Source organism: Nannospalax galili, unplaced genomic scaffold, assembly GCF_000622305.1.
Source record: "Nannospalax galili isolate Female #2095 unplaced genomic scaffold, S.galili_v1.0 scaffold324, whole genome shotgun sequence".
Taxonomy (NCBI): Eukaryota; Metazoa; Chordata; class Mammalia; order Rodentia; family Spalacidae; genus Nannospalax; species Nannospalax galili.
Genome location: NW_008353027.1, coordinates 5,882,782 through 5,910,045, shown reverse-complemented (window position 1 = coordinate 5,910,045; position 27,264 = coordinate 5,882,782). Strand labels below are relative to the sequence as shown.

Sequence of the window (27,264 nt, the reverse complement as noted above, 5' to 3'; positions counted from 1 at the left end):
GAGAGAGAGAGAGAGAGAGAGAGAGAGAGAGAGAGAGAGAGAGATGAACCTGAGATCTCTATGAGGTACTTGTTCTTCCCTGTGTCAGAACATAATACCATAGTTAATTACTGAAACCCTAAGTCCAGGAATTTATTGAATTAGAAATCATTATTGAATTCTCAGTTCCAAGTAGAGTGTTACATGTCTTACATGCTGAATCATCACTCAGAGTGCTCCATGGAGAAACTCAGCTGAAAGCAGGCACAAACAGAAGCGGCAGCTCTCGTTAGGAAATGACAGTAGTGACTTGGACCACAGCATTGCTTGCAGTGTCAGAGAAAAGCCGATGAATTCAGGATATATTTTGGTAGACAGGGTGATTTATGGAGAATGTTTTGGCTGATAGTGAAGAGAAAAGAATCCACTTGGTCTTAGGCTTTGGCTTTGAGTAGCTGAGAGGAACATAGTACCATGGGGAGGGTAAGGAGGGACTGGAATAGGAGAGTGGGGATTAAGAATTCTGTTTGGGGCCCAGATCTTTTTGGACTGCCTGAGAGCACCTGAATCAGGCCTCCCCTTAATGAGCTTCCCAAATTGTGCTGTGACTTCTTGCTAATAGGGACCCAAACTTTAGGGGGAAGCCTCAGAGTACCTGACTGGTGTCTGACGTAGGCCTCTACAGGAGCTCCTGAGTGGCTGGAGTGAAGCCTCTGAGTCTTCCAATATAAAGTCAAAAGAGAGAAACTGAAGCCTAGACCAACCAGCTTTACATACCCAATAAAAAAAATCAAGACACTCCAATAATACAAATAAGAAGCAGACTTCAACTCAACAAAAGAAGGCTTGAGTTTTGTACCAGAATCACAAACAACAAAAGAAATCCACATGCCAAAATCACAACAGAAAAATAGTAATATGGAAAATCAAAATAATATGTTCCCACCAAACACTGCCAGTCCTATAGAAGAGTTCTACAAGGAGAACCCCTAGAGATAACCCAGGACCTAGAATTTATAAGAACAATCATAAACATGATCAAAGAATTCAACGAATTTAAAGAACATACAAACAAATCAAAGAACTGAAAAGATATAGATAAACGTCTGACTAAATTCACAAAGGAGATAGAGATACTGAAGAAAACTTAGGCTGAAATGAAGAAAGAAGGGAAAAATTCAGTAAGCCAATTTGAAACAATAGGAGAAAGCCTCACCACTAGAATGAACGAAATGGAAAACAGAATATCAAGAACAATAAAGTTGAAGAATTGGACCGCTCAAGCAAAGATTATGAAAAATTAAAAAACACACACAGGAATTGAATGTGCAGGAGATGTAGGACGCCATGCGAAGACCAAATCTACTCATCATAGGCATGGAGGAAGGAGAAGAATTTCAGGTTAATGGTGTTGACCAGATCTTAAACAGGATTGTAGAAGAAAATTTCCCAAAATTAAGGAAAGACACACCCATACAAATACAAGAGGCACATAGAACACCAAATAGACAGGACCAGAAAAGAACCCCCCCATGGCATATCATAGTAAAAGTATTACATGTACAGAACAAAGAGAGGATACTAAGAGATGGAAGCAACCTAAGTGTCCTTCATGAAAATGTACATTTACCCAGTGAGTTCTACTCAGTGATAAAGAAAGATGAAATAATGAAATTTGCAGGTAAATAGATGAAAATAGAAACTTGTACTAAGTGAAGTAACACAGACTCAGAAAAACAAACAACATGTCTTCTTCCTCATGTGTGGATCCTAGAACCAGATCCTTATATGTGTATATATATCCTGATGTAACCCCAGGAACCAGGAAAATGGAAGTAACCAGGGAGGTAAAGGGAAAGAAGGTAGAGAGAAGAGCAAGAACAGTAGGAGGCAGGTGTTAGACTAAGGGAGAAATGTGAAATGGGGGTGTTTAAATGGGAAGGGGAGAGGGAGGTTATACAAGGAACTATGTTGGTAAAGGAGAAGAAGGACCTCAAGAGAGGTGGGACCATAGCAGAAAGGAATTATCAAGGAAGAAAGGGGGAAAATGCGGAGGGTGTGAAGGGAGGGTTAGACAGGGAGAGAGAGGAGACAGATAATGCCTAGCTAGTATAAAATCCAGAAGGAATCATTATTAGTCCAAAAATCTACTGAGAAATCACACGTACAGTATCGCTGCATGAGTCTGTGTGTGTAGCTGAAGGCCGCATAACAAGAAACAGTGCCAAACAGGAGAATCCTTCCATTGAGATGTTGGCTGGATAGTCCAAGAGACTCCCCAGATTACACAGGCTATTGCCACAGCTCTTAATTGTCTCCCAGAACTTGAAGAAAAGACTCTATTGCTGAAGATAGGACATACTTTGGACACGGGATTTGGAGCAATGGAGCTGGAACTGACCTGGAAGCCTCCTCTCCTGAAGGCAGCTCTCATAGTTTTGGAGAGCACTACACAAGCTGGTAAGGGAGAACATCAATAGATGGTCGAGCCCCAGCTTCAAGGCCTTATAACCACATTAGTGACCGACACAGTGAAAGACATTGGTGCAGTAGTGGCATTTTTACCTTGCGGGTAATCAACAGCTACCTAATTGGACTGTGTGGTAGATAGCTTTAGTGTCAACTTGACACACCTGGGTTGAGGGAGCCTCAATTGGGGAATTGCCTTCACTGGACTGGCCTGTGGCCATGTCCATGGGGCACCCTCTTGATTGTTGAGTGATATGGAAGGGCCCAGCCCACTGTGGGAGGTGCCATTCCTGGGCAGGTGGGCCTGTGTGGCATAAGAAAGCAGGCTGAGCAGGGGCCAGGGGAGCAAGCCAGTAAGCAGCGATCCTCCATGGCCTGTGCTCCAGCTCCTGCCTCCAGGTTCCTGCCCTGAATTCCTACCTTGGGCTCCCAGATGAACCTGGGATATGTAAGCTAAATAAACCCTTTCCTTCCCAAGTTGGTAGTGGTCAGAGTGTTTTGTCACAGCAGTGGAGAAACAGACTAGGGCAGAAATTGGTACCAGAGAGTGGGATATTGCTGTGACAGACCTGACCTTGGTGTTTTTACGAGGATGTGGAAGTGTTCTGAACTTTGGGCTGGAAAGTACAGTGCTCAAGAGTTTGTTGCTGTGCAGCTTGGAACAGTTATGTTGAAAGAGTTGTGGGCAATGGAGGCCTGGCTTGTGAAGCTTCAAAGGGAAGCAGATACTATCAGGGCTGTTTGTGTGAGATTTTGGATTGAGAACCTATGGGTTCTGGTTGGCCAGGGCTGAAGAATCAGCTGTGATTAAGAAGAGACCAGAACCTGAAGCAAAACCTTTGCTTTACTGGGACAATTAATGCTGGTTAGCTGGGGCTGAAAAATCAGCTGTAAGTAACAAGAGACCAGCATCACTGAGGTGAAATCTTCTGGGAGGTATTTCCTCAGGGTCAGCACACAGAGGGGACCCGCACCTCTATTTCAAGCTGGAAGCAGGACTTGGTAACATGTAAGAGTCTCCTGCATGGTTCTGGTGTTGAAAGCATGAAGAGGTCATAGAGAGCAGCTGAGGCTTGGCACTCTGAGAATCCAGGAAAGGCCATAGGTGAAAGTGCAGCTTCAGTTGCAGCAAAGACCCCAGAATTGAAAGGGTAATGGAGAGAAACTGAGGCTTTGCACCCCAAGAAGCAAGAAGAGGCCATTGGTGAAGGTGTAGTCTCAGTTTCAGTGGAGACCCCAGCTTTTTAGAGATGTCGGGACTGTGGGACAACCACCAAGGACAGCAGTAGGTGTGGAATGGAGCTGGCCTGGGTCTGCGAGACGAGCTTTGTGTGCTGTGGACGGCAGAGTCAGAGAAGTGGAGCTGCCAGAACCCTCTGGAGGCCAGAAGATCGTGAGTGAATCCCAGATGTCCAGCCTTGAGCTACTTTGCTGGACTTTAGTTTTGCTTAGGTGTGCCTGATTCTTCCCTTTGAAATAAGACAGTGTTTTGGATTTTACAGAAGCTCATCCACAGTTAAGAGACTTATAAGAGATGATGGACTTTTAAGTGTTTAGATTTTTTTAAGGACTATGGGGCTTTTAAGGTTGTACTGTCCTATTTTGTGATATTAATGTTAACATCATATCTTGGGGACAAGAATTGGAAAGTTATGGTTTAATAGTGATGTGTTCGTGTGTCAAGTTGACAGGGGATCAATTGTGCTGGATAGCTTTAGTGTCAACTTGACATACCTGGGTTGAGGGAGCCTCAATTGGGGAATTGCCTTCACTGGACTGGGCTGTGGCCATGTCCATGGGGTACCTTCTTGATTGTTGAGTGATGTGGGAGGGCCTAGCCCACTGTGGGTGGTGCCATCCCTGGGCAGGTGGGCCTGTGTTGCATAAGAAAGCAAGCTGAACAGAGATCAGGGGAGCAAGCCAGTAAGCAGCATTCCTCCATGGCCTATGTTCCAGCTCCTGCCTCCAGGTTCCTGCCCTGAGTTCCTACCTTGGGCTCCCGGACAAACTATGACCTGGGATATGTAAGCTAAATAAATCCTTTCCTCCCCCCAAGTTGGTATTGGTCAGAGTGTTTTGTCACAGCAATGGAGAAACAAACTAGGACAGACCGAAATCCTACTCAATGAGAGGAATCATGTATGGTAGTGTAAACCTAGCTGGAGAGGTCATAGATCTTAGAGAAAACCCCAAGGCTGTTACATCCCTAGACAAATGTAATTTCTTACTATGTGCAAAATATGGATCCTTAAATTTACAGATCCAATCACCGCCATCACCAATCACCACCCATCAAAGAAGCTTCTTTTCCAACAGAGATTATTACAGAGTTCCACAACTGGTCATAGACAGAGATTGTCTATGAATTGCCCAGGCCTAAGTGGCACATCTACAATGCAACCTCTACACCTAAGGCTCATGGAACATAGAACAAGGGGAAAAGAGAACACTAATGCATCTTTCAACTCTCGTCAATAAAGATCCTTCATGGAACAGAGGACCAGGAACACAAAAGGTCACAAATGGCCAAAACATAGAATAAGAGTCTACAGAGTGTGGGTCCTTGGACAGGACTCCTATAGTAAAATCCTCCCACCCAGGGCTCCGGGACCATTGTAGAAGAGGGGGTGGAAAGATTGTAAGAGCCAGGAAGGAGGTACATGACCATATGGAAATAGAGTCCTACAGACTCCTGGGATCCTTTTCATATGAACCCACAGCAATGGTGTCAGCATGCACAAGACCCATGCAAACTCAAGCAGACAAAAACATAGCACAGAGCTGTGGAACTGGACAGTAGGCCCCAATCTTAGTCAAAAGAATTATTGGCAGCTGATTACTACTGGGTGAGGAAGAGGTGATCTAGAGTAGACCTCAGTGGATGAACCTACACTGAGGGTCCTCTGGGGACACTAACTTGACATGATAAGCCTTAACACAAATGATGAATATATGAATTCCAGTGGGGGAGCTATGGGTGGGTGCCAATGGGGAAAGGATATAAAGTTGATTAAGATGGTCTGTATGGCTGGGTGTGTGGCACATGCCTTTAGTCCTAGCACTTGGGAGGCAGAGGCAGGCGGATTTCTGTGAGTTCAAGGCCAGCCTGGTCTACATAGTGAGTTCCAGGCCAGCTGGGACTACAGGGAAACCCTGTCTCAAAAAGACAAAAAAAAAAAAAATGTTCTGTATGAAATACACAAAAAAATTCAATTTAAAAAAATTTTTTTTAAAAGAATTCTGTTTGGCGCTGGGAAATGGCTCAGGGGTTAAGAAACTTTGCCATCAAACCTGACAACCTGAGTTCAGCTCCCATTACCCACATGGTAGAAGGAGAGAACCTACACCAGCAAGTTGTCCTCTGACTACTACAGGCATGCTGTAGCACACACATGCTTGTACACACATGCATGTACACAGACACAAACACACATAGACACTAATTAATTAGGTAATTAATTTTAAAAAGCTTTTAAAAGAATTCTGTTTTAGACATGGTAAGTATAATAATCTTTTAGACATTCGAGTTCAAATGGTGCTAGAAATGAGCTTTAGAGCTCAGGGGAGCAGTGCAAGATTTGGAATCATCAGGCACAGTTGGTACTTAAAGCCATGGAGCTAGTTGAAGAGAATAGAGATGGTAAAGTGGCCCCAAGGAAAATCCAGGGACTTTCCAGGGTGCTGCAGGTTGTGCAGATGGAAGACAGCAAAAAGACATGACAGTGACATTGGTGATTGTGGTGGGACAGCAGCTTTCAGCCTGGGTCAGTGGGCAGGGAGATGGTTTGAGTTACACTAAATCTACCCTGGGTAGTAATTGTTAGCAGGTAGTTTCTCTTAAATGTCCTGGTGACAGGGGAGAGGCAGCATTTTACAGAGTAAAATGGTGTTCCCCCAGACAGAGGTTAAGCTATTATGACAGCCTCCTGAATCTCTAGACTGAGGATGGTTGAGGAGGATTAGGTTCTAGCACCTTTGGTGAGGATGGTGTGGCTCCGGTACAGCCTTCCTGAGATGAGGAAGGACTGTGGGCAGTATTCTTCCAGGACCTGTATTTAGCCTCATCCTGCCGAGTCTCTTAGGGAAAGATGTACAAAGCTCACACATGTGCCGTCATCTTCCATCTTTGTAGAACCCTACTTCCTCATTCACTTTCAAAAGCTGTGCAGCTTTTTGTTATAGTTATGCTACCATTTATGTAGTCCCTCCCTCTTGGGTCAGATTTTTAGTGTTTGGCTGTTACAGACTGCTGCCAGTTGATTTTTGTGCATTTCATACAGTTTAGATTCTCCCCTTTATCTGTACCCTCCCTGTAGCCCTCCACTGGATTTCATGTGTTCTGCCATATATGTTAAGGCCTGTTGAGTCAAGCTTGTGTCCCAGATGTCCCTCAATGTGAGTTCATCCACTGGAGCCTGCTCAGCCTATCTAGTGTCACTCCTTTAAAGAAGACTAACTCTCCCTCACCCAGTACTCCTCAGCTAAGGTTGAGGCTTCTTGCCCATTTCCGCAGTTCTATTCTGGGTTTTTTTTCTGAGTTGAGTTTGCATGGGTTTTGTGCATCTTGTCACCATTGCTGTAAGTTCATATGAGCAAGATCCCAGAAGCCTAGAAAACTGTTTCCTTGTGGTCATCCATCACCCCTGGTTTTTATAATCCTTCTCCCCTCTTCCACAATGGTTCCTGAGCCCTGGGAGACAGAGGTGTAGTGTAGGAGTTCTATCCAGGGACACATACTCTTGTTTTCTACATTTTGGCCAGTTGTGACTTTGTGTATTAATCACCATCTGTTGCATGAGGAAGCTTTACTGGTAAGAGTTGAGAGATGCATTAACATTCTCTGCCCCTGTTCCATTGTGTTCCCTGAGTCTTTGGTGTAGAGGTTGCTTTGTGGATTCTTATCTCTGTGTTTGACCAGTTGTGAAACTCTGTAATAGTCTCCATCTGTTGCAAAAACAAACTTCTTTGAGTAGTGAGAGGTGTACTTTAAATTATAAGGATCGGGCCAGGCTTGGTGGTGAATGCCTTCAGTCCCAGCACTCAGAAGACAGAGGCAGGCAGATCTCTGTGAGTTCAAGGCCAGCCTGGTCTACATAGAGAGTTCAGGCCAGCCTGGTCTACATAGTGAGTTCCAGGCCAGCTAGGGCTACCCAGAGATCCTGTCTCAGAAAGACGAGAGAGAGAGAGAGAGAGAGAGAATATAAGGATCCATATTTAGCATACAGTAAGAAATTGTTTGTCTAGGAATGTGACAGACATAGATTTTTCTCTAGGATCTATGATCTCTCCAGCCATGTGTATTTGGCTATGTTTATAGTACCACAGTACTGAGTGGGCCTTAAGTCTAATTAGATAGCTGTTGATTACTCCCAAGATAAAAGTGCCACTACTGCACACATAGTTTGCTGTGCCAATCTTTGTTGTGGTCATTAGGCTTTACAGCTGGATTAGACCAATGATTGGTTTTTCTCCTTTCACAGCTTGCATAGTCCTCTGATACTATGAGAGCTAATCTTCAGGGTGGAGGCTTCCAGCTCGACTGCTCCAAGTCCTGTGTTCAAAGTATGTCTTGTCTTCAGCAATAGGGTCTTACCTTCAAGTTCTGGGAAACAATCAAGGGATCACAGTCTTTTTACATGTCATGTGGAGTTCTTGTAAGAGTTCGTTCAGTCAACTCCTAGGAGTAGAAGTGCCATACCAAAAGCATGTGCATTTTGAACTTTAGTAAAAGAAGTTAACCCCCCCCCAACACACATCAGGATTCTGTGCTAGGTTTTTGGATTTTTGTTTCTTTAAATGCACAATTGATCTGTGAAAAGTCTTCAGTGGATTCTTCCTTACAGCAGTGTAAGGGGAGACGTAATTTATCACCTATATCATAAGGGTCATGTTGTGGAAGCTCCATCGGTTCAGTTACTCCAGTTTCTTCTCTCTTGCATCCCCATGTTCAATAGGTGTCCTTTCTCCATGCTGCATGGTAAAGAATAAAGGGAATAGAAAGCACATATATAAACTTGTTCTTGAAAAGACCAGTGCCAGTCTAGAGCCTAGAAACAGATTTGCTGGCTTCATCCTCTGCTTCACTTACTGCAGACTCTGGTTCGTTTATGCCTTTTTTGTTGACTAGAAAGGTCTAGGTTGTGAGCTGTGCTAAGAGAATTGAGTGGGGATGTAGTTTCAGTGCACTTCCCACAAGAAAACTTCCATCTCGTTCAGATAAATATTGAAGTCAGGGCCCCCACGTGTTCCTCCTCCTACCTCTGTGCCTTGGCCTTTTGCTCCTGCACCATGGAGAAGAGTCTCCGAGCTCAGTCCAAAGTTGCAGCTGCCCAGCAAGGACTCGCTGTCCAGCTCCTGCCCCTCCTGAAGCTGAAGCCAAAGCAAAGGCACTGTTGAAAGGCGTTCACAGCCACAAAATGAAGATCCACACATCACCCACCTTCTGGCCACCACTGATGGTTTGAATGAAAATGTCCCCCATAGGACATTTTGTTCCCAGATGATGGCTCTGTTTACGGAGGTTTTAGAAGGTGTGGCTATCCTGGAGGAAGCACATCACTGGGGGTGGACTTAGAGAGTTCTTAAGCCTTGCCGGATCTCCAGTTGCTCTCTTGCTTCCTGTGCCTGCGTGATGATGTGAGAGCTTAGCTTCTGCTGCTCCTGCTCCAGCCACCTCCAGCTACCATGCCTCCCTGCCATGATGGACTGTAATTCCCCTGGAACTGTAAGCTCAAATAAACTCTTTCTTCTATAAATTGCTTGGGTCAGTGTTTCCGTCACAGCAACAGAAAAGTGACTAATACACTACCCAAGACCCTGTGGCTCTGGAGGCAGCACACATATCCTCAAGAGCGCCCCCAGAAGAAACAAGCTTGACCACCATGCCATCAAGTTCCCCCTGACCACTGAGTCAGCCATGAGGAAGACAGAAGACAACACGCTTGTGTTCACTGTGGATGTCAAGGCCAACAAGCACCAGTTCAAACAGGTTTTGGATGTTGTAAACAAAATAAGCTTCCTTTGACAAAGCTAGCACCACCCCTTGTGTGAAAATGATGCGTCTGCCACAGACCAAAGCCTGACTTAGTCAGCTGGCTGAACCCCTGTTCTTAACAAGCCAACCCTACCTCCCCAACAAAACAAAACAAGACAAAAAATGAAGTCAGCCCCAGCAGGGGTGTGTTTGATTTGGAGAGAATACGATAGTTTAGTCAGATATGTAATGATGAGATAAATTAGTAAATTTAGTGTATGATTACTGATGTCTTCAACATTGTCTTCAATATTCAACATTGGTCAGTGCAGTGATTTTCAAAACAGACACCAAGAAAGTGCTATATACGTATGTTCCATGTGATCACATACCAGGTCTCTAACCCTCCAAACTCACAGTGTAGGTGGTCAGTAACATTTTCCCCTTTGGGATTAGCAATGGCTTTTGTATTTCCTGGTTTTGCTTTTAATATGCAATAGTTGTATAAAATGATAGTTTTTTTCATTATGACATTTTCGTACATTTGTGTGATGTGCTTTGATCATATTTGCACATCCCTATGACCCTCCTCTGTCTCCCTCCCCCTCTGCTGGTCCCCTTCATTTCCCAAAATTGTTCCCTTCTCCTCTCAGATTTTAAAATATCTTGTTATTTTTCTTTTATGTGTATGAGTGTATTGCCTGCATGTAAATGCACCTGTGTCGTGCAATCCCCATGGAGGTCACAAGAGGGTGTTGGATCCCACGGAACTGGAGTTATAGATAATTGTTAGCCACCACGTGGATGCTGGGAACCGAACCCAGTACTCTTAACCACCGAGCTAACTCTCCAGCCCCTCCTTTCAGATCCTAAAACATTTTTTTAAAAATTTATTTATTTGTATTTTATGTGTATTAGTATTTTGCCTACATGGGTATAAGTGCGCCACATGCATGCAGTGCCCACCAAGGCCAGAAAAGTTCATCAGAGCCCCTGGAACTGGAGTTAGCGATGACCTAACTGTTGCTAGCCACCGTATGGGTATTGAGAACCAAACTCCAGCATTCTGCAAGAACAGCCAGTGCTCCTAACTGCTGAGCCATCTTTCTAGGCCCTGACATTTTTGGGTTTTTTTTCCTGGTCTTTTTGAGACAGGGTCTCCCTGTAGCCCCATCTGGCCTGGAACTCATTATGTAGATCAGGCTGGCCTTGAACTCACAGAGATCCACCTGCCTCTGCCTCCTGAATGCTGGGACCAAAGGCATATACCACCACACCTGGCAGATTTATTTTTTCTTTAATATAGATTCCAGCCAGGTATGGTGGTACACACCTTTGATCCCAGCACTGGGAAGAAACAGGCAAAGTTGGAGGCCAGCCTCCAACTACATAGTTGAGACCCTCCAGCATTGTTTACATTATCAGAGGTCCCAGATACTATGTAACAGTATTGTTACGCAAGTTGCATAAACACAGGAGCACCTATACACACAGGGACACTCTCACACACACACACACACTCCACATGTAAAGGAAAAATTGATGTTTTTTCTTTCCTGTATCTTCTTTTGCTTAACATGATCTCGAGTTCCATCCATGCAAATGATAGAATTTTGTTGTTCTTCACAGCTAAACCCTATTATGTGTCTAATAGAATTATGCTACGTTTCTTCCTTTTTTCCCTTCCCCTCCCTCTTTGTTTTTGCTTTCCCCTTACCATTTTCTTTTCTTTTCGACAGAGTCTTGCTAGTAGCCTATGCTGGCTTCGAACTCACTGTGTATCCAAAACTGGCCTTGCATTCTGATCCTCTTGCCTTGGTCTCACTAGTGTTTCAGTTACAGGAATGAACCACCAGGCCCCGTCACCACCATGGTCAACTTAATTTTTTTTTAAACTGTGTGGATATGCGTGTCTGTATGTGCATGTGAGTGCAGGTGCCTGGGAATTTAACCCAGGTCCTCTGGAAGAGCAGTACATGCTCTTCACCACTGGGCCATCTCTCTACCCTGTTGTTTGTTTTCTCGATGATTGCCATTCTGATTGAGTGAGGGAGAATCTCACTATAGCAATTTTTTATTTTTTTTTAATATTTTTTTTCTTTTATGTGTATGAGTGTATTGCCTGCATGTATTTAAGTGCACCCATGTCATGCAGTGCCCAAAGAGGTCAGAAGAGGGCATCAGATCCCCCTGGAACTGGAGTTACGGGTGGTTGTTAGTTGCCATATAGGTGCTGGGAACCGAACCTGAGTCCTCTGCAAGAGCAGCCAGTGCTATTAACCTCTGAGGCATTTCTCTAGCCCCTGACAGTGTAATTTAGATTTTCATTTTTCCCTGATGTTGAATATTTTTCATGTATTTATTGACCATTTGTACTTTCTTTGAGAACTGTTAATTCATTTGTATGTTTATTGATTGGGTTATTAGTTCTTTTGGTGTTGAATTTTTTTGTTTTTGTTTTTATTTTTGTTTTTTGAGACAGGGTCTCCCTGTAGCCCCAGCTGGCCTGGAACTCACTGTGTAGACCAGAGTGGCCTTGAACTCACAGAGATCCACCTGTCTGCCTTCTGAGACTAAAGGTGTGTGTCACCATGCCCAGTGGTGTTGAATTTTTTTACTTTTTCATGTTTCTTTCATTCTATATTTCCAAAGATGTCAGGCAAATAGTTGGCAAAGATTTTTTTTCTCCCATTCTATAGACTGCCTCTTCCCTCGCATAATGTTTCCTTTACCGTGTAGAGCTTTCCAGTTTCATATAGCTGGACTTTGAATTCTTGATGTTACTTCCTGAGCTGTTGGAATCTTCTTCAGAAAGTCATTGCCTGTACTTGCATTTTCAGGTGTTTTATTTATGTTTTCCCCTAACAGTTTCAAAGTTTCAGGTCTTACATTAAAGTCTTCGGTCCATTTTGAGTTGGTTTTTGTAAGGGTAAGAGAGCTAAGGATCTAGTTTTAAGTCTTTGACATGTGGATAACCTAGTTTCCCAGCACCATTTTCTCTTAAAGAATTTCTTTTTAAAAAATATTGTATTTATTATTTTATGTGTCTGAGTGTATTGCCTGCACCTGTGTTAAGTGCCCCTGTGTCGTGCAGTGCCCACAGAGGTCAGAAGAGGGCATCGAATACCCTGGAACTGGAGATACGGACGGTTGTTAGCTGCTATGTGGGTGCTGGGAATCAAACTTGGGTCCCCTGGGTCCTTGGCCAGTGCTCTTAACCACTGAGCCATCTCTCCAACCCCCTAGCACCATTTCTTAAAGAGGCTTTCTTTTTTTCAAGGTATGTTTTTGGTGTCTTTGCTGAAAATCTTATGGCTGTAGCTATGTGAGTTTGTTTCTGGGTTCATTCCAGCCCTTAAACATACCATGATGTTCTCTTGTCAGGGTGAGGGGAGTAGGTGGCAAATAATTTACAGTGCAGAGATACTGTGTCCAGAGTGTCTTGTGTGTCTAACATCTACCTTTGTTATTTTAGGGGGACACACACAATCTTCTACCACCAAAAAATTACTCAGAAGTATGCAAAAACTGTAATGATACATATAAAACTCTGAGTTCTCTGTATAACGAGATGCAAAACACGAACGTACTTGAGAATAAGGCTGAGCCTGGAACACACTTATGCATCGATGTGGAAGACGCAGTAAGTGCTTTGCTTCTGGTGTGGTTCACATTTTGCAGAGTTGTTGAATATGTCTTCAGTGTTCTTACTTCTTTTGGAGATGCACTGGAAAATGCATATGGTATCTCCAACCAGAAATAACTACAGTAGTTATAAAGTAACAAGGTTTTGGAGTGTCCATGTGAAACTAAAGTGGAACTTTTATCACGCACTTCATAGGAGAGTTGATAATTTACTACATGTGTGGTACCTGAGGAGGCCAAAGAAGGTGTCAGATCCCCTGGAACTGAAGTTCCAGGTATTTGTGAACCTCCTAATGTGGGTGTTAGGAACCGAATTCAGATCTTCTGGAAGAGCGGCAACCACTGAGCCATCTCTCCAGCATTTCATTTTGTTTTGTAAAGTTGAAAATGAGTGCTGTTTTGAGGGGTGTGAGTGTGAGTGGTCTTTCCTCTTGATTCCTTGTGTTCTTGGTGCTAATTATTTTATTACTTTTTTGTTACTTATTTTGTTACTTTTAAATTTTTTTGAAATTTATACTTTTATTTTTATGTGTCTGAGTGTTTTACCTGCATGTATGTAATTGCACCCATGTGTGCAGTGCCCACAGAGGCCAGAACTGGATGTTAGATACTTTGAAACTGGAGTTAGGGACAGTTGTTAGCTGCCATGTGGGTGCTGGAAACCAAACCTGAGTCCTCTGCAAGAGCAGCCAGTGCTCTTAACTGCTGAGCATCTCTCTCTGGCCGTGTGTGACTTTCTTTACGTATGTTACACTCTTTTTTTGTAGTCTCCTCTCAGAAAACATAAGCCATGTGAGGACCTAGTGTTTGTCGGTCCATCATCCAGTAGGCAGGACAATGCACTGCATATCCAGTGTATGTTCGTTATGAAATGAGGGTGTCACTGTGTAGTCCAGGCTGTCTTTGAACTTGCAGTGATCCTCCTGCCTCAACTTCTGAGTACTGGGATTACAGGTATAATGTATGTATGCCTGGCATGGTGTGCAGTGCTGTTTTGTAAATATTTGTGATCTGAGTGACCATTCCTGTGGTAGAACTTGTCTTTTCATGGAGCATCACTAGGTGGCAGTCATGCCTTCAGGCATTAGAGGAAACAAATCATTGCTCAAATTAGGTCAAAATAGGCAAGCTTACTAGTTGAAAATAATGACTGGGGAATTATCACACCTACCACACTAGCTTAGAGGGAACTATAGTGGACCAGTAGTGTTCAAGGTGGTAAAAGCACTTAAAATAACTGCACATAAGGACTTTGGGTTTTTACATCTCTAGCTACAGTAGTATTTGGTTTGTAGCAGGTTTCAATAACAAATAATTTTTAAGGAAGGAAACAGTCTTGACTCTTTATAACTACAAGTTCTCTGAAATATAAAAATAGTTGACATTTTGGTATATTTCAGTGAGTATTATGAGTTTAGAATATAATATTTTTATATGGTTATGAATTTATACAGTGACAAATTGTGAACCAGCTTCTTTCCTTTGCAGAAGAAATTATCCTCAACTATCAGATTTGTCTTAGCTTTTTTTTTTTTTTTTTTGAGACAGGGTCTCCCTGTAGCCCCAGGTGTCCTGGAACTCACTATGTAGACCAGGCTGGCCTTGAACTCACAGAGATCTGTCTGCCTCTGCCTCCTGAGTGCTGGGACTAAAGGTGTGTGCCACCACACCCAGCTGTTTCACTGTTTTGTTTTGAGACAGGATTTCACTAAGTGACCCTGAATGGCCTGGAACTCACTATGTAGATTGGGGTGGTCTGGAACTCACAGAGACCTGCCTGCCTCTGGTTCTCAAGTGCTGAGATTAAAGGTGTACCCAGCTATCAATAGATTTTTGAAGCTGTTTATTTCACCTTATTTCTGAGTACCTATTTGGAGAGAAACAAAATATTAAGAAATTAAAGACAAGTTAAATGCAGTACAGAATAACGATAATATAATGTCTGTTGTCACAGATGAACATTACTCGAAAGCTCTGGAGTCGAACCTTCAACTGCTCGGTCACCTGCAGCGACACCGTGTCTGTGGTCGCTGTGTCTGTGTTTATCCTTTTTCTGCCGGTTGTCTTCTACCTTAGTAGCTTTCTTCACTCAGAGCAAAAGAAACGCAAACTCATCCTACGTAAGTTTCTTTTAATAGTTATCTGTTTGTTTAGTTGAATCTTTAAAAGATTTAGATGTATGGCCATATAACATAGTGGTAGAGCCCTTATCTAGTATACACAAGGCCCTGGGCTCAATCCTCAGCATCACAAGGACCAGGGCGGGAGCGGGGGATTAGGCCAGTTTTTGAAGAGGAATATATTCTGAGAGTTCCAAGCATATTAGCCTGAAATGGCCTCATGCTTTACATTCTGCAGTTATGCTCACAAGTGGAAGAGATAGATGAGCATTTCATAAGTTTAGATAACAAAACACAAAGGCAGTAACTTCTAGCTGGTTAATAGAGAAAGCTAGATTAGTGCTAAATAAGATTGGCAAGAGTGGAAGATGTGGTGATGGGCTTTGCAGTCCTGATATGGTGACACCATTCCACAGCTGTTGAAATGGTATCAGAACTGCTGGGTAGGGCGGCAGGCAGGAAGACTCAGGAGCAAACATGCCACCTGCATATGAACAAATTGGAATTGGAGTTCCAAAGACATTACTTGACACAAGCTCAGTGTAGTTAATTCCTTTCCTTCCTCCCTGTCAAATAGGGGAGAGTGGGAGATCCCATCAGCTGGAGGGAGGCTCCTGGGTGGCTCGGACTTCCTGTGTATTATCAGAATGAAAGAAGGGGCTTACTCCTTAGTGGCTTCAGGGTTTGTAATTAATCATTTTTATTTTATGTGTTTGAGTGTTTTGCCTGCATGATTTTTAAGTGCACCACATGCACACAGCACCCATGAGGCTAGAAGAGGGCACAAGATCCCTTGGAACTGGAATTAAAGATGGTTGTTAGCAGCGCTGTGGGTGCTGGGAACTGAACTGGGGTCCTCTACAAGAGCAGTCAGTGATCTTAACTGCTGAGCCATTTCTCTAGCTTCCCTACTTAAAAAATTTTTTTTCAAATTTATTTTATGTGTATAAGTGTTTCACCTGCATGTATGTAAGTGTACCTGTGTGTGCAGTGCCCTCAGAGGCCAGAAGAAGACATCAGATCCTCCAGAACTGGAGCAATAGACAGTTGTTAGATGCTGTGTAGATGCTGGGTACTGAACCTGGGTCCTCCTCAAGAGCAGCCAGTCTTAGCCACCGAGCCATTTCTCCAGCTCCGTAGTTTTTTATGAAACAATGCCAATATTTTTCTCTCAAATATTCACAGTTTAGGAACCTATGCTACAAAAATTCTTTTTTCTTTAAACTTCTTTCTGACATTACTTCATTTAACTTCACTTTTAATACACCTAACTTTTTTTTAAAGGTTGTGTATAGATCATTTTGAACTGAGCTTGAAATGTCTTACCACCTTCAAGTGCTGGCCAATAGGAGAGCCCATCATAAGCTTATGTAGTAAAGCCATTTAAAAATTGTGAGCATCTTACAGCTCAGTCCTAAAAGCACATACTTAGAATACAACAGAATGGGGTAGGCCTCACCTTGAGACTTTCCATGGCTTAGTGTGCCCTTAAAGCTTAGCATCTTATTTGCCTGGTAAATCTCTTAAACTTAGTGGAAATCATGTCCCACACCCAAATGTGGTTTCTTACTTGTTTTTACAGTAGAAGTCACCATCCATCTGTGTGCACGCCACAAATCTGTAGTCATTGAAGAAGTGAATTTCTTCAGTTCTCTCCTTTTCACCCTGTTTGCACATTGCCTTCTCACCTCCTTCTGAAGTTCTGCTGGTAGCCATGCTTTCAAAACTGGACTTTTGTTGCCTGTTCTCTCCCTCTGCAGCTCCACCTCAGCCCAGGCCATCATCAGCTCTTACCACGCTAACCTCTTCTCTGTAACCCTTGCTTCTAGTTCTTGGCCTGCTAAAGTCCATACTCCAAATGTGGCTAGAGCGATTGTTACCATGTCCCTCTCCCACTTGGAGTCCTTCACGTCTTCCTGTGGTACCTAGGTCAAAGTTTAAACTTAACCTCCAGGGTCTGCTCTCTAAGCTGCACACTCCCTGGGTCGCTGTCACTCTTTCTTTGTTTTCTTTTCTTTTGGTTGTTTTTTGTTTTTGTTTTATTCGAGGCAGGGTCTCCCTGTAGCCCCAGGTGACCTGGAGCTTGCTATGTAGACTAGGTTGGCCTTGATCTCACAAAGATCCATCTACCTCTGCCTCCAGAGTGCTGGGAGTAAAGGCGTGCACCACCTCACCCAGCCCTGTCAGTCTTTTTCAACGAATCACGGTCTCATCTCATCTCCCTGCTCCTGATACGGTGGGCAGTTGGCCTCTTTGCTGCCCTCCTCACACCACGCTCACTCACAATGCATCCTCTCCAGTGCCTCCCCTCTTCCTAACATGGCTCTCTTAGCCTTCCAGGCTTTAGCTAGAGGGTTGCTTGCTCAGAGACCTTTTAGCAGCTCCTCCCAACCTAAGAATAGGTTTCTTTTTCTGTCATCCGTCTTTCTTCCTCTTTGTTCCTTCCCCACCTCCCTCCTGCCTTCTCCCCTTTCTTCCTTCCCTCCCTCCCTTCCTTCTTCCGTCCTTCCTTTTTCTTTTATATGTGTATATATATTATATATATATGTATATATGTGGTGGAGGTCAGTAAGGGGTACAGATTCAGGAGGGTATATAAAATGTCTGTAGTGGTTTGAATGAAAGTGTCCCCCATAGGCTCCAAATATTTGGACATTTTGTCCCCAGATGGTGGTGCTGTTTTGGGAGATCTTAGAAGGTGTGGCTGTCCTGAAGGAAGCATGTCACTGGGAGTGGGCTTAGAGAGTTCTTAAGCCTTGCCAGATCTCTAGTTGCTCTCTTGCTTCCTGTGCCTGCTGGAAGATGTAGAGCTTGGCTTCAGCTTCTGCTCTGGCCATGATGCCTCCCCCCCATTACGGACTGTAATTCTCTGGGAATCGTAAGCTCAAATAAATTCTTCCTTTCATAAGTTGCTTTGGTCAGTGTTTTTATCACAGCAACAGAAAAGTGACTAATACAATGTCATACACTTACATATATATAGTATATCTTAATCAGATATGCCCCCTCCCCCATCCTCCCACCACTGTCCTTTCCAACTTCTTGTGCCCTCTTTGTAAATCCACTGAGTCCACTTAGTGTGCATGGTGAACCACAGTCTGCTAGAGCATTGGTAGCCTCTCAAGGGCTGCATCCCTGAAGAAAACCGGCTCTCCTTCCCCTAAGAGCCCTTAGTTGCCAGCAGGTGGTGGAACATGAGCCTGTCCCCCTTCAGGCTGAAATTTGGTTGGCTTAATCTTGTGTAGGTCTTATATATGCAGTAACAGCTGCTGTGTGCTCGTGTTCTTTCTTATTTCAGAAATTTATCATTGAGTGTTTGCATGCACACATATGGGCACATGTGCCACAGTGTGTGTATGGAAGTCAGAAGACAACTTAATGGACTTCATTCTTTCCTTCCACTTTTATGCAAGGTCTGAGAATTGAACTCAGGCCACGAGGCTTGCATGGCAAGTGCCTTTATTTGCTGAGCCATGTTGCCAGCCTTGTGTCATCTTTCTTTAAGGACACTCAATCATTAAGCTAGTGCAAGCTGAATAATTTTGGTTACTTAACTTTTTTTTATTTATTCCACCTGATTGATACATCTCCCTTGATTGCACTGTAAATTTAATCAAAACAAGAATTTTTTTGTTTATCATTTATGTCGCTAAAATCTAGAGAGTGACTGGCCCATAGTAAGTGCTCAGAAATGTTTGTTGAATGAAGAACATTATAGTATATTTAATGTTAGCATCTCTTAGAATGTGTTCCTTGGCTGAGCATGGTGGTGCACGCCTTTAATCCCAGCACTCGGGAGGCAGAGGCAGGCGATCTCTGTGAGTTCAAGGCCACCCTGGTCTACATGGTGAGTTCCAGGACAGCCGGGGCTACAGGGAGACCCTGTCTCAAAAAGACCAAAAAAAAAACCAAAAACCAACCAAACAAAAAAGAATGTGTTCCTAAAAATACTAGTCCTGTGAAATTCTTTATGGAAAAAATTATGAACCAAATAAGTTGCAAAGTGCTGTATACCATGTCATTTTAATGAGCTATAAAATGTACATGAATATAAGGTACAGGCTATGAGATTCCATGTCAGAAACTTGACAGTGGAACCTTTTAATAACACCTACTAATGTTTTATAGAAGCATTTGTGAAACACAAGCACTAATTTAAGCCAACAGGGTTTTTTTGTTGTTGTTGTTTTTTGTTTTGGTCTTTTTGAGACACAGTCTCCCTGTAGCCCCAGCTGTCCTAGAACTTACTATGTAGACTAGGCTGGCCTTGAACGCACAGAGATCCGCCTGCCTCTGCCTCCTGAGTGCTGGGATTAAAGGTGTGGGCTGCCATGCCCTGCAAAGCCAACAGTTCTTATGCTGATGTATCATGGGTATTTTCTCCCTCTTTCTGCCTCCCTCCCTCCATTCCTCCCTCCCTCCCTCCATTCCTCCTCCCTCCCTCCATTCCTCCCTCCCTCCCTCCATTCCTCCCTCCCTCCCTCCATTCCTCCCTCCCTCCCTCCATTCCTCCCTCCCTCCCTCCATTCCTCCCTCCCTCCCTCCATTCCTCCCTCCCTCCCTCCATTCCTCCCTCCCTCCCTCCATTCCTCCCTCCCTCCCTCCATTCCTCCCTCCCTCCCTCCATTCCTCCCTCCCTCCCTCCATTCCTCCCTCCCTCCCTCCATTCCTCCCTCCCTCCCTCCATTCCTCCTGCCTCTCTCCATTCCTCCTCCCTCCCTCCATTCCTCCTCCCTCCCTCCATTCCTCCCTCCCTCCATTCCTCCCTCTCTCCATTCTTCCTCTCTCCCTCCCTCTTCCCTTCCTTCCTTTTCTTTCTTCTTTCCCCCTCCTCCCTTCCCCCACCTTTTTTTATCTTTTATAATTCTGTGTTCTTATTTATTAAGTCAGTAATTCTAGATCACACCTGAAGAAAGCTTAGAACAGAAGTGATGAGCTGGCTGTTCACATTACATGTGTTTCAGTAGGTGATTTCAGTAGGTATTCATCAGTTCCATATGAATCAAAGAATGGATCAAATTAACATAAGTACTACTCAGTCTTTTAAAGATGGCACTAAACCTACAGCTGCTGATGTATACAATTTCCACAGGTATCAAACTTGTAGGCTCTATCATTTAATTACATTCTTGTCTGTACAAACACTTGAGTCAGAAACAAAATAAATGGAACCAAGGGCACTTGCACTCAAATAGCCAGCCACTGTGACAGAAATGTCACACAGTGACATCATCATAAGGTTTTGTTTTTCTTTTTTATTATTTTTATTTTATGTGTATGAATGTGTTGCCTGCATGTATGTAAGTGTACCTGAGTCATTTTGGAGGTCAGAAGACAGTGTTGGATCCCCTAGAACTGTAGTTATGGATGGTTGTTGGCTACCATGTGGGTACTGAGAACCAAACCCAGGTCCTCTGCAAGAGCAGCCAGTGCTCATAACCACTGGGCCATCTCTCCAGCTCCATGTTTTTATGTATGTATGCATGTATGTATGTATGTATGTATTATGTATGTATGTATGTATGTTTGTTGTTTTTTGAGACAGGGTCTCGTTATGTGGCCTGGAACCCACAGAGAACTCACAAAGATCTGTCTGCCTCTGCTTCCCAAGTGCTGGGATTAAAGGTGTGTGCCACCACACCTGGCTGTATATTCATATCTTTGGGGGCGGGGGGGGGAGAAACCGAAAATTAAATACTTGCACATGAACTTTGAAAACTACATGGAGAAATGTCTTTACCAGGCATATCTTGACAGTTTGCTGAAAACTGCCCTCTACTGAGCAACACTGGGGTCTAGGAAAACACACCAAAATACTTTTCGAAATGTAAACAATCTCTAACCTCTTCAAAGTATTTCCAGAAATACTGGTAATTTGTACAGATCAGTTTCCCTCACAGACTCAACTAAGGAACTGTTGGACCTCCAAGGTGTTACTGTCAATGTGAAAAGCTCAGAAATTTATAGTATTATAAAAACATGAATTCAAAACAAAGAATTCCAAAACAAAAAGAATGGCAAATTCTGGACCTATAGTGCTTTTTATGACCAGAATGTACAAATACTGAACCTTTTGTAATTCTGCAATATTGTCTCAGAGTCCCAAAGTTTCAAAATATCCATTTAGAGAAAATGTGATTCTTTTGCTGTTGTTCATAATAAATAAAATCTTTAGCAAGGTCTCCCTGTAGCCCAGGTAGCATGGAACAGCTATGTGGAACAGGCTGGCCTGGATCCCACAGAGATCACTGGCCTCTGCCTCTGAGTGCTGGGATTAAAGAAGTGGGCCACCACCTCTGCCCTCTTCCCTTAAAAAAAAAGTTTTCTCTGGAAGTGGAACCCAGAGTCCTGCAATGCTAGGCAAGCAAGATGCTGCTGAGCTGTGCCCCCAGCACATATTTGTTTGTTTTGAGACAAGGTCTTCTGTGTAGCCATGCTTGCCTTGAACTCATGGCAGACTTCCTGCTTCAGCTTCCCAAGTGCTGGGGTTACAGATGTGCCCCACCATGCCTGACTCACTGGCTTGTGTCCTTTTCATTATGCTGCCATATATCAAGCAGTTTCTGAGCACTTAAAAAATACTAGCTCTGTGGTAGGAATTGGAGATCAAATAAAGGAACAGGGCACAGTCCTCTAAGAGTACACTGGCCCTAACCCAATTATTAGAACACATGTAGAGGTAGAGATGTAGTGTGGTTGGGTCACAGAGTGACTAACTGAATTAGGGGACTCTGTTAGATGATCCTTTGAATAGGATTTTGAGGGATGTATTTATCAAGTAGAGGTTAGAGAGGCTGGAAAGTTTCAGTATGTGCACTTACTAGTATTACTGCCTGGTCGGTGTATTAAGTAATTTGATAGTAAGAAAGTAGATCATTTCAAAAATTTTAAATAAAGTAAGTAGATACCTAACCAAACAAAAACAAGCAATCTGAACTGATTTTGTTTGCTTTCCAAATCCACCAAAGGCTTAAGAAGTACACGTACACGTTTAGTCTAGGCCATCTGCTACATCCTGCATGGCTGGGTAGTGGTAGACACAAAGGGACAGTGAAGTAGCTAATAATAAAATATCACACACAGACAATTTAATATTAAAGAAAGCTGGGGACCAGGAGCCTCCCTGTTCTGTAGAACAAAGAGTGCTGAGTCTCTAACTCTCAATGCTTTATTCACAGGGATGAGGTGCTCTAAGCAGGTGTTCAGGAGCAGAAGCTAGGCAAATCATAGAGCATTTCTCTGCAGGAGCTCAGGAAGCAATTAGCAATGAAGTGTGACCTGTTTGCAAGGTATAGAGCAGATATTCACACAACAGTGTAAATAAGGCGTAGGTTGTTTTTTTTTTTTAATCTAATCTACACATAAACATAATGAACACTGTACTTCAGAGCCCTGCATCTACATACATGCCTATCTGGCTCTGCCATCATAGACAGTCATGGCTACTGGTGACTTTGAACATGTAGTCAAACACACTTTCTGCAGAGTTCAAACAGGATAGTAGTTTCCAATAGCCATCCTCTCAGTTAGGGTTCTCTTTGAGTTTAGGCTGAAGCGACTGGTCCAGAAGTCGTGTTGTCATTTTGCTCATATTAGAGCCACAGTTCTTGTCTTTGGCAATCAGAGTTTTCTGAAGAGCTTAAAACAAGGAAAGAAAATACAAGCACCTGGATCCCACACAGATCCTCCTATACCAGTGGTACAAGCCTCTAGGCCAGGGCAAGCCTTAGTTCCCAGGTACTTCTGCTGTGACACTGGGAGAAGCTTTCACTTTAGAACATGAGAAGCAGTTACACCTAACTATAAGTAGCCATGATTCTCTCTTTAAACCTGGTGACTCAATCTCGTTAGTATCATAATCAAAACTGGTGGTGACAGATTTGGTTAGCAGCGTGTTATTTGTGTATATATTTGTGCATGTGTATGTAATCTACAACTCACTTTGTTTTGTAAATATTTTTTTTTAATTCCAGAGTTTGTTTGCTGAATTTTTATTATCCTATTTTATTAGCATGTAATATCAATTATATAAAATAATGCATTTTATTATGATATTTTCAAATATTTATATATTTTATATATAATGGTGTGGTTTTGTTGCTGTCTTTTGGTGTTGGGTATTGAAGCTAGTATCTCACAAATGCTGGGATTATCTTTTACTGCAGAACTAGTCCCTGAAGAAAAATGTGTGTGTGTGTGTGTGTGACAGGACAGTCCAGGTTGGTTTCAAACTCACAATCCTCTTGCCTTAGCCTTTTAAGTGCTGGGATTACAGGCATGTGTCACATGCCTTGCTTGAAAAAAAATTTATTTTAATCTGAAAATACAGGTAATTTTCTTTCTTTACACACACACACACACACACACACACACACACACACACACACGTTCCTTTTCTTTGTCTCATCGTATTGCACTGATTAAATATGATGTTGAGTATAAGGTAGCCTTGTCTTGTTCCAGATCTTAGGGGGAAATCCTTCAGACTTTCATAATTTTATCATTGTTCATTATTTTCATGGGTTTTTTGTTGTTGTTACTGTTCTTTTTGTTTTGTTTTGTTTGGTATTTTTGAGATAGGGTTTCCTGGAACTTGATATGTAGACCAGGCTGGCCTTGAACTCACAGAGTTCCACCTGCCTCTGCTGGGACTAAAGGCATGCGCCACCATGCCTGGCTCATGATTTGCATGTTTTAAGGTGTGAGGGTCAAGAAGGTATGGATGATGCCTATTATTTGGTACTGCTTCTAATAAAGTCATGTAGTTTCTAATTAATTTTAGGAGGTTTATAAGGGTTTTAATTTTAAGAAAATTAGATTGAGGGCTGGAGAGATGGCTCAGCGGTTAAGAACATTGGCTGTTCTTGCAGAAGACCTGGGTTCGAATCCCAGCACTCACATGGCAACGGGTGCACTTACCTACATGCAGCATAACAAACACATACACATAAAATAAAATAAAAAATAATAGATAAAATTTTTTTTTTAAAAAATTAGATTGAGTAAAATTCAACCAATTAATAGACAAATAATATGATCTATGTATAAATAAGAATAAGCGTGTTTGGAGAATTAAATTTAACTTAAAATATCATACTTTTGTTTTACTAGCCAAACGTCTCAAATCAAGTACCAGTTTTGCCAGCATTCAAGAAAATTCCAACTGAACCTACAAAATGGAGCTCGACTTTGTATCATGTGAATGACTGATTGGAGGCCCAGCCTTGTCAGATAGAAGATGAACCCTGATCTGACAAGTCACATTCTTAAGAAATACCAAGACTACAGATTTATTTTTAAATAACATTTTTCAAATTTTCTTTTCCTTTGCACCCCATTTTTAAAGATTTAGGTATTGTTAATTTCCAGGCGTAGTAATGCTATCTATTTTAAGTGCCTTTGTTACAGTAGCAAGGAAGTGAGAACACCTTTTTATTTTATATTTTGTAGGCATGTTATTTCTACTTGACAAAATATTCTTATTAACAGAAGTACTAAAACCACAGGTGATAGCAAAGACTTTGAAAAACAAATATATTTGCCAAATGGTAGTAGGTCCAAAGATGAATTTGAATGGCTTCCCATTGCAGTATTATTGTTTTATATATATTTAATATGTCATACATTCAATAATGTACCATAGTTTGAAATCACTGGAATGCTTTATTATAGTCAAGACCAGGAATAAGTTATTTGGCAGCATAATTTATTACTACTTTAAATCAAATGTAACTCAAATATGTTGTGTTGTATTTAAGTTGCAACTTTTTAAAATAGAAATTTTCTCTTAGACTATATGGGGACAGAGATTTCAGGGGAGATGAAGGAGGAATAAAAGAGCTTAAAGTTAAGAAGGTAGATGGGCCTGAGAGGAAGCTCACTGTGAGACAGCTGGGTGGTTCATACAAGGTATGACTCAGATAACAGTCTCACCTAGGAAGCACTTAAATTTAAATAATGCCTTTTCCCCAAAATTATGTAGAAGATAAAAGTGATATGACTGAAATGAAATTACATTTTTCACTGTGAGGAAACACATTGTATTTTAGAATATTTTTATCAGCCTTTAAAACAATGCTTTGCTTCAGTATTGTTTACAATTTTATTTCTCGGAATTTGAGAGGTGAGGATTTCATTTATTAATTCTTTTTTCCTTTCTTGGCAGAACTAGGCTTTGTTTTAAATGTTGAGAATATGAAGGCGCCTCTGTAGAAGCAAGACTTTGGTTAAATGGTTAAGAAAATTCGAATCCCTTCAAAGACTGTAAAATGCTCTAGAGGGAAAGTGTTTTGATGACTTTAATGTTTACTGTACGTGCAGATTGTGAGAGAGGGAGAAGGCTCATCCTTGGATGTGACAGATTGGAAAGCTGCCCCGGCCTTTCAGGGCTGCTGTGATCCACTTAAACGTGCTGCTGCCGCCTCTGCTGTCACTCTCTGCTGCTGATACCATGACAGCACTGTCTTGATTGGAAGCACACAGTTGAGGGCCATCCAAGGCAATCTTCATTAATGCAGATAAAACCTGTTTACATGTGCAGAGTTAGCAAAATGACATATTTGAGTTGTAAGTAGTGACTTGTTGAGCACCTTTCAATATTGTGTGTTTGTAAAAATGACTGCTTTTGTATAAAAGGCTAATAAGCACTTTAAACAACACAAGATACCCTTTACTATTTTTCTGGTGGATTCTTTGCTCTTTACATGTTGCATCAGAAGTAAATTTAAAAATAAATCTTAAGTGCATAAGTACTTCATTTTATAGTCATATGGAAAATTATTTTCACAGTTCTGAATACCGAGACACGTAACATGTATATGCACAAGAAAATCTTTTTAATGCTTTACAATAATGTAAGTGACAAGGGACTTGCAATGCTGTAATTGGATTTTTAAGTTCATTTAAACAACTTTAGATGTAACAACATCATTTTTCAGTTTTTCTGGTATTGAATTTAAATGCTTATCTAATAATGGTATTGCAAATCAAATATACTTTTAGTTTTTTGAGTGTTGGATCTCAGAGGTTAATAACATACTGGTGGTGGCACACGCCTTTAATCCCATCACCTGGGATGCAGAGGCAGGTGGATCTCTGTGAGTTCCAGGCCAGCCTGGTCTACATAGTGAGTTCCAGGCCAGCTGGGGCTGCAGGGAGACCCTGTCTCAAAAAGGCCAAAACAAACAACTGAACAAAAGAACCATGCTTTAAAGTATAACACAAACACTTTAAACTGTATGTACTGTTAGGGATTGAACCTGGGGGGCATTGTGCATGCTGAACAAGTACTGTATCACTGAGCTGTACCCTAGTCCTAAAGTATAACTCTGGGGCCTGGAAAGATGGCTCACCGTTTAAGAACACTGGTTATTCTTGCAGAAGACCCAGGTTTGAATCCCAGCATCCACATGGCAGCTAACAACTATCTGTAACTCCAGTCTCAGGGGATGCAATAGCCTCTTCTGACAGCCTCTTCTGACCTCCACGGGCATTGCAGGACACAGGTGCACTTACCTACATGCAGGCAATACATGCATACACATAAAATAAAAAAAAATAAAAAGTATAACTCTGAATCAATGATAGCACCACAGTTTAGTTGGTAAATGTTGTAAACAGCCAGTATTTTCTCATGTTTCATTAAGTTGTACTTCTTAAATTGTTTTTGAAAAAAATTTTTTATTTTTATTTTATGTGTTTGAGTGTTTCACCTACATGTATGTAAGTACACACTTGGCATGCAGTGAACATAGAGGCCTGAAGAGGACATCAGATCGCATGGAACTGGATTACAGACAGTTGTTAGCTGCTCTGTAGGTGCTGGGAATCGAACCCGGGTCCTCTGCAAGAACAACCAGTGCTCCTAACCTCTGAGCCATCTCTCCAGCCCCAACCTTGAACTTTTGATCTTCTAGTCTCTAGCTCCTAAGTACTGGAATTATAGGTGTGTGCCACCTCACCAAGTTTATACAATGCTAGGAATTGAACCCAAGACTCTGTGCATGCATGCTGGTAAGCATTCTACCACCGTAGCTTTATCCCCAGCCTCAGAGGAGAACTTGCAGGAGTCAGCTCTCC

General features: G+C 42.3%; 1 protein-coding gene across 1 annotated transcript in view; it reads left to right on the top strand.

The window, feature by feature from the left end:
- Window positions 1–25,942, top strand: part of Ostm1 (osteoclastogenesis associated transmembrane protein 1) — a 51,255-nt gene extending 25,313 nt beyond the window's left edge. The window contains exons 4-6 of the mRNA XM_008850314.3: window positions 12,897–13,064; window positions 15,021–15,186; window positions 24,298–25,942. Of these exons, the coding sequence (XP_008848536.1) occupies window positions 12,897–13,064; window positions 15,021–15,186; window positions 24,298–24,353 (390 nt within the window). The 3' untranslated portion in view covers window positions 24,354–25,942. The remainder of the gene's footprint in view (window positions 1–12,896; window positions 13,065–15,020; window positions 15,187–24,297) is intronic.
- The last annotated feature ends 1,322 nt before the right edge of the window (window positions 25,943–27,264 follow it).